The sequence below is a fragment of the Xyrauchen texanus genome, chromosome 1 (genome assembly GCF_025860055.1).
Source record: "Xyrauchen texanus isolate HMW12.3.18 chromosome 1, RBS_HiC_50CHRs, whole genome shotgun sequence".
NCBI classification, from domain to species: Eukaryota; Metazoa; Chordata; class Actinopteri; order Cypriniformes; family Catostomidae; genus Xyrauchen; species Xyrauchen texanus.
Window position 1 is genome coordinate 7,129,381 of NC_068276.1, and position 21,987 is coordinate 7,151,367.

General features: G+C 40.2%; 1 protein-coding gene across 1 annotated transcript; it reads left to right on the plus strand.

Moving 5' to 3' along the window:
* Positions 1-6,581: 6,581 nt before the first annotated feature.
* f13a1b (coagulation factor XIII, A1 polypeptide b) lies at positions 6,582-21,713 on the plus strand. Its single transcript, XM_052137043.1, has 15 exons — positions 6,582-6,747; positions 8,791-8,994; positions 9,361-9,549; positions 11,926-12,174; positions 13,233-13,351; positions 13,745-13,852; positions 13,983-14,160; positions 14,271-14,409; positions 16,622-16,725; positions 16,983-17,071; positions 17,193-17,349; positions 18,175-18,450; positions 18,546-18,706; positions 20,147-20,283; positions 21,140-21,713. The coding sequence occupies exons 2-15, from the start codon at positions 8,814-8,816 to the stop codon at positions 21,303-21,305; spliced, it is 2,253 nt and encodes a 750-aa protein (XP_051993003.1). The 5' UTR covers positions 6,582-6,747; positions 8,791-8,813; the 3' UTR covers positions 21,306-21,713.
* The last annotated feature ends 274 nt before the right edge of the window (positions 21,714-21,987 follow it).

Genomic DNA, 21,987 nt, shown 5'->3' on the forward strand with positions numbered 1-21,987 from the left:
CAGTCCAAGGAGGCAAAAGGGGCACAAGGGGAAATTAGGCAGTCCAAGGAGGCAAAAGGGGAGATGAGACAGTCCACGGGGGAGAGAGGAAACGACGGGGTTTAAGTAGACAGACACAGTGATAACAAAATAAGCGACAGGTGCGGACAATAACGCTGAGACAGCAGTGATGAGGAGTGAGGAAGAAGGGAAGTGTAGTTTTACCAGAGACATTGAAACACAGGCGGACAACGAGGAAGAAATGACAGGGAGCGTGTTAGGTGAAGCGGAAAACACGGGACGGACAACAAGGAAGAGTGACATGGAACGTGACTGGCTCTGGAGGTGGAGCCGAGGGAGGCTCAGGAGGTGGAGCCGAGGAGGGCTCAGGAGGTGGAGCCGAGGAAGGTGGCGCCGTAGGAGGCTCTAGAGGCGAAGCCCTGGAAGGCTCTGGAGGCGGGGCCGAGGGAGGTGGCGCCGTAGGAGGCTTTAAAGGTGGGGGCCTGGAAGGCTCTGGAGGTGGAGCCGAGGAAGGCTCAGGAGGCGGAGCCCTAGAAAGCTCTGGAGTCACTGGGAGCAGAGCCGTAGGAGGCTCGGGAGGCGGAGCCGTAGGAGGCTCGAGAGGTGGAGCCGTAGGATGTTCGAGAAGCGGAGGCCTGGAAGGCTCTGGAGGCAGAGCCGTAGGAGGCTCGAGAGGCTTGAGAGGCGGAGCCCTAGAAGGCCCTGGAGTCTCTGGGAGCAGAGCCGTAGGAGGCTCGGGAGGCGGAGCCATAGGAGGCCCTGGAGGTGGAGCCGTAGGAGGCTCGGGGAGAAGGGCCGTGGAAGACTCGAGAGGCTCTGGAGGCGGAGCCCTGGAAGGCTCAAGAGGCTTGAGAGGCGGAGCCCTGGGAGGCTCAAGAGGCTTGAGAGGCGGAGCCCTGGGAGGCTCAAGAGGAGGAGCCCTGGGAGGCTCGAGAAGCTTGAGAGGCAGAGCCCTGGGAAGCTCGAGAGGCGGAGCCCTGGGAGGCTCGAGAGGAGCCCTGGAAGTCTCGATAGGCGAAGCTCTGGAAAGCTCGGAAGGCGGAGCTCTGGGAAGCTCGAGAGGCGGAGCTCTGGAAAGCTCGGGAGGCTCAGAAGGCGGAGCTCTGGAAAGCTCGGGAGGCGGAGCTCTGGAAAGCTCAGGAGGCTCGGAAGGCGGAGCTCTGGAAAGCTCGGAAGGCGGAGCTCTGGAAAGCTCAGAAGGCGGAGCTCTGGAAGGCTCGGGAGGCTCGGAAGGCGGAGCTCTGGAAAGCTCGGGAGGCATTGGCGCTTGGACGGTTATGGCTCCAGGCGCTGGCTCAGGGACGGTCGAGGCTACAGGCGCTGGCTCAGGGACGGTCGAGGCTACAGGCGCTGGCTCGGGGACGGTCGAGGCTACAGGCGCTGGCTCGGGGACGGTCGAGGCTACAGGCGCTGGCTCACTGACCTCTGAGGCGACAGGCACTGGCTGGGTGACCGTGGTATGCGCTGGCTTGGGTTCGCTGACCGTGGCTGACGAGGGCCCTGGCTCGCAGACCGGGGCAGGCGAGGGCTCTGGCTCGCTGACCGTAGCTGATGCGGGCTCTGGCTCGCAGACCGGGGCAGGCGAGGGCTCTGGCTCGCTGACCGTAGCTGACGAGGGCTCTGGCTCGCAGACCGGGGCAGGCGTGGGCCGGAAGGCAGAAGCCCGTCTTCTCTCCCTCCTCCGGGCAGACGAAGTGGGCCGCGCTGGCTCATGGACGACGACAGGCGTGGGAGCGAGCTCGCTGACCGGTGGGGTAGGTGGAAGAGGATGAGCCAAGGACGACTGGAGGGTCACCGCCATGGGAGGAGAGGCAGGATCCTCAACCACACCCACAGTAAACAGCGAGCCGCATGCCAGAAGGGTCTCCTCCATGAATTCGCAGAGCGTCCAGCCACGCGTCGCCGAGGGCAACCGCTCCTGGAGCGAACCGGTCAGGCTAGCCTGGAAGAACACCACCAGGGAGGAGTCAGGAAAGTCGGTGGCGCTCGCCAGGTCCAGGAAGTCCCCAATGTGATCCTCCACCGGACGGCTTCCTTGCTTCAGGTCCAGGAGGCGGCAGCTTGCCCGGAGAACCGCTGGATCCATTGTTGGTCGATCGTTCTGTCACGGATGTGGAAAGGAGAAGGCAGACAGGGAATTCGGATCCAATAGCGGTTTAATAGATAAACAATAGGATGAACACAAAACACTGGAACAAATAAAAGGGTCCACAATGGGAAAAGTAAACTCAACACAAACTCACACACGGGTGAACACGAGTTGACAAACCTCCATGAACCGCAGGGTAATCCTCGAACGAACACGAAAAGAGATAGCACACACTGACAAAGGCATGAACATGAAACGGTAACGATCGACAGCGGAGAGAGGAAACGACGGGGTTTAAGTAGACAGACACAGTGATAACAAAATAAGCGACAGGTGTGGACAATAACGCTGAGACAGCGGTGATGAGGAGTGAGGAAGAAGGGAAGTGTAGTTTTACCAGAGACATTGAAACACAGGCGGACAACAAGGAAGAAATGACAGGGAGCGTGTTAGGTGAAGCGGAAAACACGGGACGGACAACAAGGAAGTGTGACATGGAACGTGACTGGCGAGGGTGAAACAGAAAACACGGGACGGACCACATGGAAACGTGACATGAACGTGACTAGAGAAACAGAGAACACAGTGAGGACAACAGGGGATCGTGACAGTATGAATGTAATACGTCATAAGAAAGTGTTTCACTGCTGTTCAAATGCACTTTGGATCGCATCATTTATATGTATAAATGTTTTCCATCTGAAAGGACTAAATATTAAATGAAACAAATGACAATAAAATGCAAAGTAATCTCTTCAGTAATCAAAATACTTTTTTAGTGTGACTGTATTCTAATTGCCAATTATTTAAATTGTATCTGTAGTGGAATACAGTTACTTATATTTTGTATTTTAAATATGTAATCCAGTTACATGTATTCTGTTACTCCCAATCCTGTTTGTTTATATCACTAGTGCTTGAGGGAATTAACTACATAATAGGATGCAGACGGTGAAACAATAACCGGCGAAAACCTCAGAATAAAATTGCAATTAATCCAGCCCATTTGCAAGTTGTGAGGGCTATTTCATCAAATTTACATCAAAACTAGACATAGCTCATGCTTGCACAAAAATACCTAAACTTCATGGCCATGCCCACTGGCTTATGACTTATGGTGCTGTGCTTAGCGGTAACGCTCTTAAAATAGGGCCTGATGACTGATGTCGACCAATGTCCACTATGAAATCAGATGCCGATCCAATGCAAATAACACTCATGACGGTGAACTACGGTGTCTCGGCTGGACCCAAAACAAGGCATTTAGAGCCTCTAATCCAATTAACATCAATCAATTGCACCTAAATTGTAAAGGTATCTGCCTTAGTCTCCCCTTAGTGCTCTAGTGCCATGTTTCTTTTGAAATTGTATGGGGTGACTGGCACCATGTACATATGCAGCTGCTATCAACCATCTGCTTTAAGACTGTGGTTCCTCTACAATCACAATCAAATGCAGCTTACCCAAGAAGAAGGAATCTTCTCTCTGTGTTTCCATCTCTGTCTTTCTGCCTTTTGCACAAACTTTGTTCCTCCTCCTCTTGCTTTCCTTGAGTTATACTTTTGATTACAGCATCATTTTACCCTTCAGTAACTCCTAAAAGTAATCTGTTCACTTCCTACCAATGCACGGAGTGGAACAAGGTGCTGAACGTGGAAGCTTGTTCACGTGACTAGCGTGTGGTTTTTTTTGTAACTTGCAGAGGAAACAGAATGTATCCTTGTGTCTTAATTGCATGGGCATGTCGAAAATAAAAAGGGAGTTTGTGGTCAGAGTTTTGCTCTTTTGGTAACACTTTAGAATACTGTATCTTACTTAATGCATAACTAATAAGGAATTACTGCAGAACTAATAGGTAATTCTTCATTAACACTTAAAGTCACTACTATTAACTACTAAGGAAGATGTGTTAACTAATCAGTATGTAATAGCATTTTATAGTTGTGTTAAGTAACAATTAGCTTATCAATAACTATTGAATTCAGTCATGCCTCCTGATGAACTACTTATAATTATCTACTAATTCAGCTTCAGGAGAAATAACTATTGAGTAACTACTAATGAACAGTCGATTAATTTCAATTACAATAATATCATAACAATTAGCCATTACAATATTCAGGTTGTGGCACTTTCTTCTTCCTTACTTCTAATGTCATTATTACTATGGAAGTGCAATACGCATTTCGTGGAATTACTACACTCCCAAAATGAGTCATTACAGCAAATTTAGTAGTTTTGGATTTTCAATGAGAAAACTTGATTTTACCCATGAAGAATTGATTGAATAGTGAAAAGGATCATTTGTGTCTGTCCACAGTGTGGCTTCAAAAAGGCTAAAGGGAGACAAAATGAAATTTGCATCCTTCAGCATAAATAATCAGTCATTATCAGATTATCATATTCCCTTTCAATAAGTTTTGATTTCCCTCGTAATAGTTTGTATAACCATGGTTTAACTACAGTGACCATAGCTGAACTGTGGTATTTGTAGTAAAACCATAGTAACCACAAAATGTACTATGGTTACAAAAGTCATGGTTACTATAACAAATTATATTACTATAGCAAAACCTTGGGTAATTGTGTCCAAATTATGGTTTCTGCCTAAAAAACAAAGCAAAAAAAAAAACATGGTTACTACTATTGGTTGTACGACTACTGAATTTTAATACTAGTTACTAGTCGACTAGTTAATCCCATTAGTCGAGTCAAATTCGACTAGTCGTAAAGTCATCTCAAACCGCCACCACCCATTTAATGGGTTTTAGCTAGTTTTATGTAATGAAAAAATAGCAACGTATCTACATGTTATCTAGCATTAGTGCCTGGGTTCCTATAGGTTCAGGGAAACATTATGAGTGACGATCTGAGAAATTTTTTGTATATGAACAGATCTGATGGAATAAACTTCAAACATAATGTTATCTCCTCATATAAGCACTTTTAAAAAAAAACATGCAACCTATAGAACCCTAGCAAACATGTAACATTATAGAGTTAACATAAGTATCTAAACACATTTTAGTGTAGCCTGGACTACCTGTAGCTGCAGGCAGTTCCCCCTCCTCTTGCAGTTATGTGTTCAGATAATAATGGACAGGATCTAGCATGCTGGATGGGGATGCATGCCGTCATGTCATCATACTCCAACTTGAGGTTCTTTACTAATTGTCGCCAAATCACGTTCTTGAAGGAGCAAACTGTTACTGGATCAGATGTCCAACACACGAAGTTGTGTTGATCATGTTGAAAATCACTAACTAGCGAAAGCGTGTGCATAACACTGGTATTTCTGTTTTATTTGTAAGTCACTTTGCATATATTGCATTTTTGTCATCTGCAGCAAAGTACACTTGAGCCACTTCGCTTTTTCAGTGCAGAGCCATTGGCCTTGACACCTGCTGGCTAGTTTCTGCAATGTAAGATGGCTAGCGATAACTAATTCAAAGATTCCGTACGGTAATATTCAACAGGAAAGCGCTACCTGATTAGTTTATGCAACCCCTAGTTACTACAGTCATGTTTGCTACAATATTGCAATAGGAAGCCATTGTTAATTTTTCGCAAGGGAACGCAACCTTTTTTGAGGGCATGCAAAACTATTTCTGAAAAAAAAAAAAAAAAAAACAGAAAACGCATATTTTTCTCTTGCATGTCTATAAATAATAAAAATAATTCTACCTATTAAGGATTAAATGGGTGTACTAAAATTGTGTAGTCTGACTGTGTTGAATTTGTTTTAATTGCAATTCAGTAAATTCCATTTCCTATCATTCCTATTCAAATACAACTTCCTGTGGGGCATAGCCATTTCTATTCAAAATTCCATCTCATGTGTTGAAAGGGTGTTCGTTCTGAAATTCAGAATTTTGCATAACCCGTATGCAGACATTTTTTAAAACCAAAACGCTATGTTCAAATTTATCCGGATTAATGTTGATGTAGCCTAACACATGATTTCATTTAAATATACTGAAATCCAAATTACTGAAGGAGTAAAAAACTGAATGACAGTCTCATTTATAGGGGTGAATATGGGCAAAGTGGGACACTTTTGCAATTTAAATTTTCCTGGCACTTTAATTATGATCCAAATGCCAGTGAGCTGACATTATACCTTTATAGAAAGCCTATGATGTAATGCCAGTTAAAGCTGTCTATTTCAGCAGAGACGCTGAACTGCTTAGCGCTCTGTCCAGACAAAAAATATGGACATGGCACATTCCACACTTGAACAGAAATGTAGCTAAATAATCAACACAAGCCTCCTGTTTTACAGATACACACTCACACAGATATGCAGTACTAGTTTGCACTTCCACTCTAATCTCACACATACACACCCAAGCATAGACTCACTAGAATTTTTGGCGGGGTGCATTCTGTGGACACGACCATTTGCTTTCATTGTAATCTACATACATGCTCACGCCCACCCTGAGGCATCACATGCATGATGTTACTCTTAAACACACAAACCCTTTCTTTATTTTTAACCATCACATGTGTGCGTGCGCGCGCACACACACACACTGGGTTATTCCTACCCCATATATAGTGGAACACAGATGGCAGAGGCACCCCTGAAGTGATCCTAGACTCCAGGTTCCAGTCTCTGCAAACAAGTGAAGCCTTTCTACCTAATAATAAATCAGGTTAGTGCACGCTGACATGTTTAATATTAAAAGTTCACCCTAGAAAACAGTATAGCTAACTGTATATGGGATTTGTATTTATTAGTATTTTACTGAATTCATAATGATAACACTTTACATTAATGTTCCCTTTGTTAAGGTTTATAAAGGGATTCATTTTTGACTAAGTCATTTAAAGTACATTATAAATCATTGATATGCAGTTATAACAACATAAATAAATGGGCAACTTTGATGCAATACTTGTACGCAATAACGTACAGGTTATAAATTCTAATGAATACACTCTTTTATATTTTATACTTATAATAGTCAAAAACATAAAATGCCCTATTTTATTATTTGTCACAATGGAGCAAAAGTATTTTAGTGTGATGAAAATGAGGGATTGTCATTTTGTTACAGTCCGTTTGTATTTTTGCTCATTTTTGTAATGTCTTGACTTGTATTGTCACTTTCCTTTTCATGTTGGTGTCAAAACAATGGTGCTACGCCGAGTGCTGTAGTCCTAGTTTCCTAATGTCCTCTGCAAAAACACTTTTCAGCACTTCATGTTCATTCACAGCATATAATAAATGCCTGATGACAATTAAACCATATTGCACTTTTAAATACATGGGTTGCAAATGTTGGCAACTTCTTAATAAATACTTCATATGTGTCCACTTTACATTAAGGTACATTTTCATTGGTTATTCATGTTCAATATATGTTAAGGATTTGTAACATGTGAGGTAAAATGACTCTATGGCTATTTTGCAGGAATGAAAGTTGTCCTGTTTGTGCATGTCATACACACATGTTAATGATGTATAATGCATTTAATAATGAAATTATTAGTATAAATGAACCCCTTTAAAAACCTTTAACAAAGGACACATGAATCTATAGTCATATCTACATAATACATTCCTGCGCTCTTTGCAAAAGGTTTTCAGCCAGATGAAGTTGACACACTTGATGCTTCTGAAGAAATTGCCATTGGCAATAGCTGTTTAGTTGTAAGAGAGTTTAAAATCATTATTTCACATTCAGAATCACTTTGTGTCTGTTGTATATTAGGATTTATTTAAGTTATTGTTTTCTTGGGATAGTGTGAATTTGAGTGTTTGAGAGTATGATTTGTAGTGGTACATTACATGCAGAGCCAACATACTAAAACGTGGGACCATCTGTTTTACATCTATTTGGTATCCACAGCCACAGAAAAAAAAATCTTACAAAAAACATCTATAGAAAAAAATCTGTGGCAATGTGTGTTCAATTTGCCACGATTAAGTGTGGAAAATGTGTGAACAGCAGTGGTTGGCAATCTTTAAATGGCAAGGAAACAGAGGCTTCACTGTGTTCAAGGTATTACTCACAAGTCCAGAGGGACTCAATGGGCCAACATCACCAAAAATTTTACATCTTATTTTTGGAGACGCCCATTATGTAATCCATCAGGTGGCAGTTTGTGTGTCTGTGGTGACGTATTATTTTTTTTTACCATATTTTGGAAAAACCAAACAAGGAAAACATTCATCCAAACAGGGAACAACACACAAGAGGAGCAGACTGACTGGAGCATGAAGCACAAATGAAAACGAACCAGCAAAGAAACAAGCCAGACAAAATTAATAAAGAAAGGAGAAAATCAGGCATGATAATTAGGAAGACAGGTGGAAATGATTAACAGAGAACAAGGCAAAAGAGGAGAGCATAAGGAGCAAATAGAATAGAAGATCAGGAAACAGTGTCAGGATCCTGACAACTGAGCACAATCTACTCATTCATAACTAAAACGATTCTTGATCAGAGGATCAGACTGAAATAGAAAGCAAACAAGAAAGTGGTGCATACTCATTCTAGCCTTGCAGGCATACTGTAGCTTTGTTTTATGTTTTGGACTCTTCAAATGATGCAATAAATTCATGCTAGGACAGCAAAACACATAACACCACATCCTGCAATAAAACAGCACTGCAACATATGCATTGGATTTGTCTTTATGAATATGACATCATCAATATAAAACAGATGCCACTGGTGTATCATATGCAGATATCAGCACACTGGTAACTGCAATGGATGATCAAGAGACTCGAGAGAACCCGACTCCTGCCGCAACACCTGCCGTACGCCCTAAGCGAGTGTCCCATCATGGACGCAGTGTGGGAGCCAAATCCTTTTCTAATCGAGAAGAGGTGAAAGTAGAAGAGTTTGTACCCTTTATGTTGCTTCCCAGAGGACCCCCACCACTTACTGGTGAGCAGATTGTGTGTATGTGCTGTATGTGAGTGTTTGGGTGGTTTACGAGGACATTTGTTTAGGTTACAAACTTGTAATTACAAGGGTATTATGCTATAAATGTGGTTAATGAGGACGTTTCTAGTGTCCCCATAATTCTAATCGCTTAAAACATAATTTTTTTTTTAAATGTAAAAATGCTGAAAGTTTTTTTTTTGAGGGTTATATATATATATAGGGTTAGAATTAGGGGATAGAATCTATAGTTCATACATAATAAAAATCATTATGTCTATGGAGGGTCCTCGTAAGGATAGCCGCACCAATGCCTTTAATGTCTTTTGTAAATTGTGCCATGTTGACAGTCATAATTCTGTTCCTCAGAATACCTTGATATCCGTGATGTTGATGTGCTCAAACAACCTCAAGAGATCAATAAACAGCAGCACCACACACACCTGTATTCCAGTGACTTTCTCATTGTGCGTCGGGCTCAAGAGTTCCAGATCAAGATCACATTTAATCGCCCCTACAAACCAGCTGAAGACAAGTTTGCTGTTCTTTTTTTCATTGGTGAGTGGTCTTGAAACAGACAATTATTATACTCATTATCTGGACCTCAAGGTCTCTTATTCAGCAGCACTTGATGCTGAGAAGTCTGGTTCTACAAATGAGGTAGAGATTGGTCAATGATGTCATGCAACAAGAATTCATGAGGTTTGACATTATCTACGTAGTTACCGTATTGAACTACAGTGCTTTATTAATTATTTGATTTGATTTAATCTTTTTAATTTGACTCAATGCCAAGTTGAATTTCCATTTCTATATATTACAGATGGATTTGATATGGTAGTGTGTATATGGTTACCACCAGGGGCTTCGCTAGGGCAAATCATTTGCCATCTACTTTGTTCTAAATGTTTTTGAGTGAAACTGAAGTGGGAGTTATTTAGTAAATGTTGGTTATTTTTACTCAGCAAGTTGTTATTTCAAAAAGACAGATTGTTGGCTTGCTAACATCTTTATGAAATAATTTCAGCCACCTGTTTAGAATGAGAATAACTCTTTTCAGTTGGTTCTTTTCAATTAATTGCTCAAGCGTGTTGGGAAGGGGTCTGAATCAATTGGATGCCTCCCGCACAGACCGAATTGTTTGGAGAGGTTTTTATGTAGCAAAGTAATGGGATAATTTAGAGCATTACCAATACAATTTTGCCCCTGATGTTTTCAAATCCCAGTTCCCAAATCCCTGTTACCACAGTGAAACCTTTCTCAAATTGGTAAACCATATGCTGCCCTGTTTTGTTTTGAAGCATGTTTGCGGAAGGCTATCTTTCCCCTTTTTTCAGTTTCTAAGAGTTATTTCTTTCAATGTGCATTTTCAGCACATATTTGATACTGAAATTTCACAAGAGATGCCAGTCTTTTGTAACTTCAGGGCACCATAAACACTTTCCCTTCTCTTTGACTCACTTCCCTTCATTGCCATTACTTCCTTCTGCACTTCCTTTTTTCTGATAATATTTAAGACATCCAGTTATCTTGACACACAGTCATTAAATAATTTAAGGAATCTAAGCACATGGTTTACTTGAGTTCTTTGATGAATGAGAACCAGTTGTTGCATAAGGTGCTTTAGGAAAATTGCACGTTTCTTACTTAAACAGTCAAGACCAGCCTCATCTCTATACATTATGTGACCATGGCAAAATTTTTGCAAAATAAAATTGCGTGTTTCTGTAACTGGTCCAGCTTGACCCGGCATGGGAGGCAGGCGTGCTAATGTGGAGGCTACAGCCTCTGGTGTCTGTTACTAGTGCACCTCTTGACACCATGGGAGTGATGTTTACACACTGCACAGCTATCACGTACCAGCTGGCAACCATTACACTCACCCCCCTAAACCTCACTCCCATTTGGGTCACGGCACCACTGTAACCAGTCCTGCTCGAACCGGCATCAGCCAGCCTGGGAGACGGGCACACTAATGAGGAGGCTAAAGGCTACAGCCTCTAATGTCAGTCGCTAGTGCGCCTCTTGAGGCCAGGGGAGTGAGGTTTTACACACTGCAAAGCTATCACATACCAGCTGGCTACCGTTACTCTTCATTTCACATTTTTCTGCAGTTCCCTAGTGAAATGTCCAGCAGGGGTGCCAAAAGTGAGTGAAATGGTGTCGTAATTGGACAAGGTTTTAAAGGTGAAAGTTATATAGAGGTTTTAATGAGTAAGACATACCTCACTAACCTAAAACTTCAACATAAACTTAACCAATAGTGATCTAAAATAAAAATGTGAGGTGAACAAAGCAGACATCCTTACACTAAACCAACACCTAAACCTAACCGATAATGTCCTAAAAGCGCAACATGAAAAGAACATTTTCTGAAGAAACCAGGTACTTTTGTGTCGCATCTAAAACACTTTTGTTTCACGTGCTTGCATGCTTGGCTGGACTCAAACTGTGAGTCCAAAGTCCAACACTCTATCAGGACACTCTATCAGGTGAGCTACCATGGAAGCTAAACACATTGGAATAAGTGCGTAAATGTGGGTTTGTAATACAAGCATTATTATATTTTGTTTTTTGTATAAGTTTTTTCAAAATCACAACAGCATTTTGAGAGTAATAGTGCGAAAAGTAAATGCTTATAAAGTCACAATCAACCATTGTTCCCGTGATTTGTGTGAAAGTGAATAAAACGCATAGTTGTCAAAAGCCTCTGTGTTAATTTGACCAGGAAACTGCGGTAAAATGTAGAACGCGGCATGTAAAAATCAGTATGCAAAAATATAGTTATAGTAACGTTAATTCTTTGAGACTAGGTTAGTCAAAACAGTCATTGCGAGAAAACCAAACTCGTCAGGATACACACTGGTATACATCTGTAACAAGTATACAGTTCTGAATACAACATGTTGACATGTCATTTGTTTTGTCCAATAGGGCCCAGCCCTCAGTACAGCAAGGGCACCTACATTCCTGTCTTCCCCACTGAAGACCGACAGAGTATTTGGCGAGGTCGGGTCATTGAAACCTATGACAATGTTGTCACCATGGGTATTACAGCCTCACCAGAGTGCATTGTGGGAAAGTACATGATTTATGTTGGTGTGGAGACCCCCTACGGCGTCCGCAGGACCAAAAGGAATCCTAGCACTGATATCTATATCCTCTTCAACCCATGGTCAGCAGGTCTGAACTTTCTTCTTTTGTCCATTTCATTCATTTTATGCTCAATATTCAGTATTAAGCAAGGGAAGCAACGAAGCAATGCCTTTTTTATGTCTTGTAAATGCATATCAACTCTCATCGCACAATGGTGGAATCATCAAACCTATGCATCCTACAAATTGCATCATAATTTTGGTCCAGTGACACTCTAGAGGAAACAATGAAATGTTATTTGAATGTTTCTCTTATTCTAATAGCATTTCAAGCAGGGCCTTTGTCAGGGAGGACAGCTAAACATTTATTACTGGACTATTGCTTGATGAGGTGTAGGGTGTAGGGCAAATGGCTTTAGTAAGGGATAGTGTACAGTCAGTGGGTCATTATCATAAAACCCCAACAGGGTGATCAGACTCTGGTGCAAAATTGTTTATTTTGCAATAATGACCAGCTTGCTGTACACATTAATGAATACACTGAAAAAAAAATCTTGTTTCAACTTAAAAAAGTAAGTGTTTGTGCTGCCATGAAATTTTAAGTTTTGTCAACTCGAGATGGTAAGTTGTTTAAACAGAGCATACAATTGGCTCAATGATATATTTTGTGTTAAGTCAATATATTAATGTTGTTTCAAGTTAACTTGATTTTCTTAGATATATCAACTTCATCCTAAATCAGTTCAAATCTGATTATTCAATTATTTTTACCATTAATTCATTGCATTTGTTGCATAATATATTCATGCCACAGTGCATGCTGAGAATCTGAATACGTAAGCAAAATGTCCATAGTTCTTTTGAGTAATATTTTTTATTTCAGTGGAATAGTTTTTCTAAGTTTGATAACTTATAAGTTCAGACAACAAAAACTTGGATAATTGAGTTACATCAACAACATCAATCCAGGGCAGTTATTCTAACTCATTTTAATTACATTTTAAGTTATGATTACTAAGTGTGTGGACCCCTCAATGTCTAAGGTATCAATCTTAGTTGATCCTATAGTATAGCTCACTTTTTCCACATATGAGACTTTCCAGTATACCTTCAAATTTTGACACCTTACTGCTCTTCCTCTTGAAGCTGATCCTGTGTTCATGAATGATGATAAGGAACGCGAAGAGTATGTTATGAATGAGCTGGGTATCATCTACCATGGATCATATGATGATGTGTCTGAACGGGCATGGAACTTTGGACAGGTACAAAAAGCAGATTGAATTTTTGTTACAAAATGTGTCTGATTTTTTACATTAGTGTGTTTAAAAACATACACATGACATTTGCTGTGGATTCTTTATGTACTTTAAATCTGTTATGGTTCCATATTCATTTCTGAGTTTTGTGTAGATGATTTGTTATGCATTGGGTTGAAGTAGAAACTTTTTACAGTTTAAAAATATATGGTTTTATATGGTTTAATTGCATATTTTTCGAATTTGTGGAACACAGTTCAAGAATAACAGCATGACTTCCAGCAAAATGTATTTCTTTTGCATAACTCATGAATGAACACCATTGTGGAAAATAGCATTTTGATGAGTAGAAAGTTTGCAGTTTGCTGTACATTTGTTTCTGTTTTATGTTACTTCCAGTTTGAATATGGTGTCCTGGATGCCTGTTTGTTCATTTTGGATAAGGCAGAAATGCCACTGTCCAGTCGTGGCGATATCATCAAAGTTACCCGCATAGCCTCTGCCATGGTAAGATACTGAAATACTGACACAGTTACCAGAGACTGCAAACTTTTGTTGGTGGATGGGTGGCCCCACAGACATTCAGATCTCATTGGTCTCTCGCTTCATAAAACTTGATGTTAAACATATTTTACAGCTGAACTCCCGTGACGATGATGGTGTGTTGGTGGGAAACTGGAGTGGAGACTACACACACGGTGTTCCTCCAACATCTTGGACTGGCAGTGTGGAGATCTTCCTGGACTACGCGGGGAGCAAAGGCCAGCCGGTCGGCTATGCTCAGTGCTGGGTCTATGCTGCCGTCTTCAACACCTGTGAAATATTTTACCAGGACAATTCTTATTAAATAATACTGTAGGTCAAATGACCATTGATCATCTGATTAATTTATGTCTACCCCACCCGTCTCTCTTCATCTCCACAGTCTTGCGTTGCCTTGGGATCCCTAGCAGGGTCGTTACAAACTTCTTCTCAGCCCACGATAATGATGGTAACTTGAAGATGGACATCATTCTGGATGAAAATGGAAAAGTAGACAGAGAACGCACCAAGGATTCCATCTGGTTAGTGCCATTTTATGAAAACAACACAAATGAGATAATGGAAGTGCAATTGTGCTATTGTAATTCTAGAGTTTGAACATGCAGTTTCATGGCTCCTGCTGGTGGAAATCCCAAACTGCAAATGCACGGACTGAGTTCAGACTTTGCACTGAGAATGGATGTGGTTCTGCGACATCTTACTTGTTTCTCACAAAAATAGCAGATTAGGCTTTATGCCACTTTGTGTACGTATCCCTCCCATATGCCGACATAGTCCACCAACACCAAGTTGCACAAAAAGTGCACTTAGATTTAGTGCTCTCACAAAAATTGGATAAGATAGCGCACGGTAATAGCGCAGGTTGTTGCACCTAACACAGGTAAGAAAATAGAATGTGTAAAGGGATTATGGAAAGGAGGAGGCGAGAACCGGCTTGACAAAATAATTAATGGTTTAATATAAAACTGAACCAAAAAGACAAACGCACACACAGGTGTCGGACAGCTGCCCATAAATCTCTCTCTCTCTGTCACACTGCCATCTTTGTTTGGCCTTTATTCCTCTCGAGGGCTAATTAGTAGTGATGGGTCATTCGCGATGAGTCTGCTCTAAGAGCCGGCTCTTGTAGGTGAACGTTGGGAGCCGGCTCGCATATCAGAAGAGCCTATCTTAGATCTATTTAGAAAAAAAAATTAAAATAAGATATGAATAATCAAAAGATTTAAATGAATAGAATTAACTAATTCAAAGAATGAAAAAATAAATAAAATAAAATAGGCCTAAATGCTCAAGCGCGCACACATTCGTTCTAAATGTCTGCTCAGACTAACAGCCTCATCTGTTGTTCCTGTCAATCAGACACGCAGTTTCAACCAATGAACCAAAGATACGTGAGGGAGGGCGGAGCCAACTCACTCACAGACACGTGGCTGTGTCTCGTTAGGAATTATGCGTCCTCCGGAGGTCGCATTTTTCGGCCGCATATGTCTGTCTCGTTTGCTGTCTCGTTTCATTTTTTTTTTTTTATTGCGAATGCAAATAAAAGGTATTGACAATAGATCAAAATAAGAAAAAGAAAGACAAAAAAAAACTGAAACGTGACAAATACGACCTCCGGAGGACGCATCCTTCCAAACGAGACACAGCCACATATAGGGCTTGATTGGGAAGAGAAATCTACTCGGGATTTTACATGGCAACTGGCCCAACTGTTGAGCCCCCTGTTCGCTGTCCTTTTCTGCATATCGCGGGACTGTTTTGTGGTCCGTTCTGTATAACCGCTCGGTTCTCCCGACTGCCATTCTGCCCCTGATTGGCTCAAAAGTGCGTCAGCCCACCGGGAAAATGCCCGGTATGCCAGATTACCAGTCCAGCCCTGGCCACATACACTTAGCAGCCGAGGAGAGAGAGGAAGGATAACTGTGAAAACAAAAGCTGGAAAGTGGAAAATGAGTCGGAAGCACAGTAGAATTTAGATTCATTTTAATAATGTAGACAATGTTAGAGCACAGTGTAGAATTTACCAAAACAAAATCTTATAAAAAGCCGGTTCTACGCACAACCTCGCATATGCGAACTGTGCACCCTAATAATTTAATTAGAATTGTTTTAACGCCAATCATAGTCAAACTATCGCAAACTGTTTGACTTGGAAAAAATACAAAACATATATATTTTTAAAGAGCCGTTTGGGAGCCAAAAGTGCCGACTATTTTTGGTGAGCTGAGCTGAATGAGCCGGCTCACTGAAAAGAGCCGGAATGCCCAACAATACTAATTAGCCTGATTAGGGGCGACCTGGCCCCACCCTCCGACCTTCCACAGAACCCTAAAGCCTGTTCAAACTGCAGGCGGCATTGCGCAACAAAGTAACATGATCCCATTAGTGTGTGTGTGAGTAAGAGAGATAGTTACAGAGATAGTGACACTCTTGATTCAAGAGAATCTTCACAGCTGCATTGAAAACCAGCAGAATTTACCTTGGGTCAGATTAGACCCGAACATAATAAGTGTAGGTGAAAAGTTTTCCTTAAATCCATTTCATAATTATAAACAAATATTATGAAAAAAGTTTTCAACTGATTGTTTTAGTCAGTGAGGATAACCCAAAAGCATTTTGACCAAATTGTGGTATCACCAGCATCTCCCAATAATCTACCCTTTGCAGATTATTGTTACGTAGTATCAGATTCCTTAGTGACTTGCTTTAACTTCATTATCTTCTATGTTTCAGGAATTATCATTGCTGGAACGAGTGTTACATGGCAAGGCCTGATCTCCCTCCTGGCTTTGGAGGGTGGCAGGTTGTGGATGCTACTCCACAGGAGACAAGCGATGGTAAATTTACATGATGCTCCTTTTAAACTAGTTTACTTGTCTAGAAAAGCATTCAATATTTACCTTATTAAATCAGATTGTTATTAGAGAGAATGCACTTAAAAAATATTTTCTTATACAGTACTTTTGGACTTGTCAGTGTAGTTGAGATACAATAAAGATAATACGACTTGTTTCCAGAGATTTTTTCTTACTCCATTGGCAATGTTGTTTTCTTGATTTAAGCACAATCCTCACATCATTTTGTCTTCTGTCAGGTATGTACAGGTGCGGACCTGCATCGGTAAATGCTATAAAACATGGCCAGATCTGCTACCCATTTGATGCCCCTTTTGTGTTCGCTGAGGTATTTTGCAATGTCCTTTGGCCTTTAAAAAATATTGTTTTCATTTCTAATTTAAGAAATCAATGAATATACATGTAAAGCAATTGCCTGTACACCTCTTTCTATCTATCTGTTACTACAGGTGAACAGTGACGTGGTCTTCTATCGTAGACGTCTTGTAGACGGCACTTATGAACCAGTGAGGGTGAATACCACTCATGTGGGCCGCATGGTGCTGACTAAAAATGTGTTGAACGATGGACGCCAGGACATCACCAGTCAGTACAAGTTTCCCGAGGGTAAGAGATATTAAAATCTATTGCTCGCTGGAAGGAGTTTATAGATCTTTTTAGTTAAAAGGATAGTTCAACCAAAATAAAAATCCTCTCATCATTTGCTCACCTTCATGCCATCCCAGAAGTGTATGACTTTCTTTTTTCAGCAGAACACCAATTAAGGATTTTAACATAATATTTCAGCTCTGTAGGTCCACACAATGCAAGTGAATGTAAACAGAAGTTTGAATCTCCAAAAAACACATAAATACAGCATAAAGGTAATCCATATGACTCCAGCTTGGATGCATGAGGGTGAGTAAATGATGAGAGAATTTACATTTTTGGGTGAACTATCCCTTTAGGGTTTGCAGCATCAGTCCTGTTCATATTATATCCCATGCAGAAAAAATAATATTTAAAAAAGTTGGCACACATTTGCTCCCATATACTGTACTTTTAGTACTTTTTCTGATATTTTAATATCACCATATGTTACATTTTAACCCGAGAACTTTTCATCATTCATTTGGCTCAAAACATCACACCTGCGGTGAGATTAAAATTCCAATATTACCATTGACAACACTGTGCTGGCATTTTATGATTTAATTAATTTCAGTCTTGGGAAAGCAGACAATTGAGGGGGATTTCAGATGTGCGTGCTTAACATTCATTTCTAAGTAGAGGCAGCACAAGTAGAAGTAAAGTGATTTATTTTCTTTGAAGTAATGAGTATTGTAATCGAATTACAATTTTGAAAGTAGTAATTAGTCATTTGTACTGGATTACTTTGTTGAGTAACTTACCCAAAACTGCTCATTGTCTCGTGAATTCCTCTTTTCTCAGGGAGTCCAGAGGAACGCAGTGTTCTGGAGAAGGCAGAGGAGTTTGGCTGTCAGAGGGAAAAAGCCTCTCTCCCCGAGTATGATGTGGACGTGGAGATCCCTAGTCAGGAAGTTCTAGTGGGGGACACATTCGACCTGATAGTGCAGTTTAACAACCGCAGTGACAAGCGCCGCACTGTGAATGCGTACATCAGTGGGAGTGTGGTGTATTACACTGGAGTTTCCAGTGCCGAGGTTGTGTTTAAAACTCAAAAAGTGAAATTAGAGCCTCTGCAGGGTGAGGAAATGTATGGGAAAGTTAATGCATGTGTAATTACGTTTTCACATTGCAGTGTTTGAGTAGGTCTGTCTTTCTGTCCCTGCTGGTGATAGTTAAGGAGGAGAAAGTGGTGGTGCAAGGTGAGGACTACATACATAAACTGGTGGAACAGGGAAACATCCACTTCATCACTACAGGGAAGGTTAAAGAGACAGGGCAGATCATCACTGCAATGAAAGTCATCACGATGCACAACCCCAAACTGATTGTGAAGGTCTGACATTCACCTTTACTGTTAGATCTCTCACTACAAAATACATAATAACATAGTACCAACATAGTTTAACATAAGTAGAACTATTGAAAAAATTGAATGCCAGAAATATACTAATTTACTCCATTATCTACCTTATTTTTCAACTTAATTTGGGTGCGGCTATTTTACAACTTGAGTTTCTAATTCATAGTAATCCATTAATTAATTAATAATGGCATAATCGGATATGTCACAGATACATTTGAATGGATGTTCACATGGAGATATTCTGATACTGCATCGTTGTGCTCTCCTTGAGTTTTAAAGTTAGAAGCAAGTTTTATTGTATACGGTGAATTGAAAATAATCAACACGGGATACAAAACCATTTTTGAGGGGTTTAATCTGAACAGCGGTTGGTGGGGCCATATTGTATAAAAAACAATGAAGAAATAAAATTAAATACAGTAGAGGCTAATATTAAATGAAAATACATACATCACCTTTTTAACCATTTTAAGCATTAAAGTACTTGCTTAAATCTCTCAAATCATTTTATGCATTTTTAACCAGTCTTTAAGAATGTGTATAACAGTTTCAACAATACCACTCATATTTTCACATGTAACACATATTACACTTGTTCACTAAACTGGAAAACACTCTGGGCAATAAATCATTACATAAGATATTATTATAAATTTACATACACACTCCTTGCATGTGCACAAAACGGCCACGGAACTCCACATATGCAATCCATATGCATCCTTCAAAAATTATCCATTACAAACTGAACACTGAACACATATTTAATGCAATTGATATGCATTTTGAGTATAATTTGATATTTACCCAATAATTCTCAACTGATGAACAAAACTGGGAGCTGTCTTGCCCAATACATGTTCTCACGTTTCTAACCAGCACACATGCCGGAAAGCGGATGTCGCTTTGGTTCTTAAAGGGGCCACGTCCAATTTATTTCTAGAGTTACATTTCATGAAATTTCTCCACTTGGCTAAATTATTATCATCTCTGTTGTCTCTTGCTTTAACACTGTAGAGCCACACAGGGCAATAAGGAAATTATTTAATTACTTTGATACCCTTGTATAAATGTAGTCATTTGAAAATCATCCTATATTAAGATTCATGCTAACATTTTATTCTGATGCACATTCTGTGGTTGTGTGACTGTTTATAGCCCCACACCAATACATTAGGGTATCATTCTCTTTGTAGCTATTTACCTTGCAGCTAATGATAACTGAACTTTCTCAGACTCGCCAGAAATGCAACCTGTAATGCTAAATAATGTAAATACAAGCAAAGCATGGCAGTGTTGTGGCATTTGATATCTACTGCTGCCCTTTTCTGGGATTTTTTTAGATTTATCCAGTCTTTTAGTCATCATTGTTTCTCTCTCTTGTCTCTTTCTGACTCTCTCTTTCTGTAGGTTACAGGTTCTCCAAGAGTGAGTGAAGAGATGCTTGTGACTGTTGAGTTCACCAACCCATTTAAATTCAACCTGGAGAATGTGGTTCTGCGTATGGAGGGTCCTGGAATCATGCCCTTAAAACGCCATGAGTCTAGGTGAACTCCGTCAGACACATTTATGCTAAAATTATAAAAGCCTTGCTCTGTGTTGCACTGATTTTAAAGGAATAATTTCCCCCAAAAAGACGATTCTGTTATTATTTACTCAGCCTCATGTTGTTTCAAGCCTGCATGAATTCTTTCTTCTGAGGAACACAAATAAATTGCAAAGAGGAATGTCCGAGCTGCTCTACCTTAAGTCTGAACGATAGTTGCGAGCAATGGCAGAGGTCAATATTTATGATTTGTGAATAACGATTAATTTAGTTTTCTTCACACAAAGTTTTTTTGGTCACTGTATGTTTTCATTGTGTACTGAAGAGCTGTGTGAACATTTGTGGGAGCAAAACATACAAACATACAGCTATTAGGAACACATCCTGTGTGGCCTGCTCTTATTCTGTGTCTGTGCTGCTTGCGAGGTTTGTTGAGGCACGCTGACTGCCCCCTGCTGACGCGGCTCATGAAACACAAAGTTTAATGTACTACAAGCTGATAGGAAAATACTTGTAATGGGGATTTACATTTGGGATAGGAGGTATGACTAATTGAGTAATTTTTTCAACAGGTTGTTTTCTATATAATAAATGTTATAAAAAATGAACGTGTTAAATCGACAGCCTAGTATTTATATGCTATTTCAGTATTTGCTGTATTTCCATTCATTTATGATCATTTATATTCCTCAAAAGAAAAACATGTGGATGCATTACAGTTATGCACTTTTTTTAATCATGTTTTTGTGAGATTCACCTTCCTCAGTTGCCTCAGCTCAATTTTGCTGACATTATAAGAGTCCTCCAGCTGTACACGGTTTGCATATACTGATTTGTGTGTGTGTGCTGTTTTTCAGTCTGATTTCTCCAGGCAACTCTTTAATATGGACAGAGGCATTCAGACCACAGCGGGCCGGCTCTACTAGACTGATGGCCAGTCTGGACTGTGCTGCACTCAGAAATGTTTACGGAGAAGCAGAGCTCATCATCCAGCCAGAGAGTGACACGGGAGTAGGAAGTTGAGAAACAGACCTCTACAAATTTAGACATAAAAGATCCCATGTAAACTTCAGCACATCATATATACTCTAGAAAGATATACTAAGCTTGTTACCTGACATGATTTATCTGCCAGTGGTAGCAGAAATGCATGATATTGTTTAGTCAAAATTACTGATTACTGTTTCTTATATCCATGTTTTTCTTCAATGTAAAAGAAGTGTAGTATGTCGCAAAGAATAAACACTCAGCAAAATAGTATTTTTTTTTACCATAAGCAAATGTTTAAGAGAGCATAGAAAATATCTTTAATGCTAAGTCAAATATGACATTTTTACACAACACCAGTTGTGAAAAAAAAATGATACTTTCAAGATGTGCTGTTTTTTTTCTTTCTTTCTAATGTGCTGTATTTGTTTTGTTTTTCTAATGAATTAAAATTCATTTTGTTAAAAGTGAAGAAATGTTGTCAAATCAAATACAAACAAGTGATGTTTAAAAGGTTGTCACAAGGATTTACATTTACAAAAAAACAAGAGGATTGCACAGCTAATAGTTCAGCCAACAGAGCAGTTCATCCAAAAATGACAATTCTCTCATCATTTACTCACTCTCATGCCATCCTAGATGTGTATGACTTTCTTTCTTCTGCAAAACACAAATGAAGATTTTTAGAAGAATATTGAAGCTCTGTTATTCACAATGC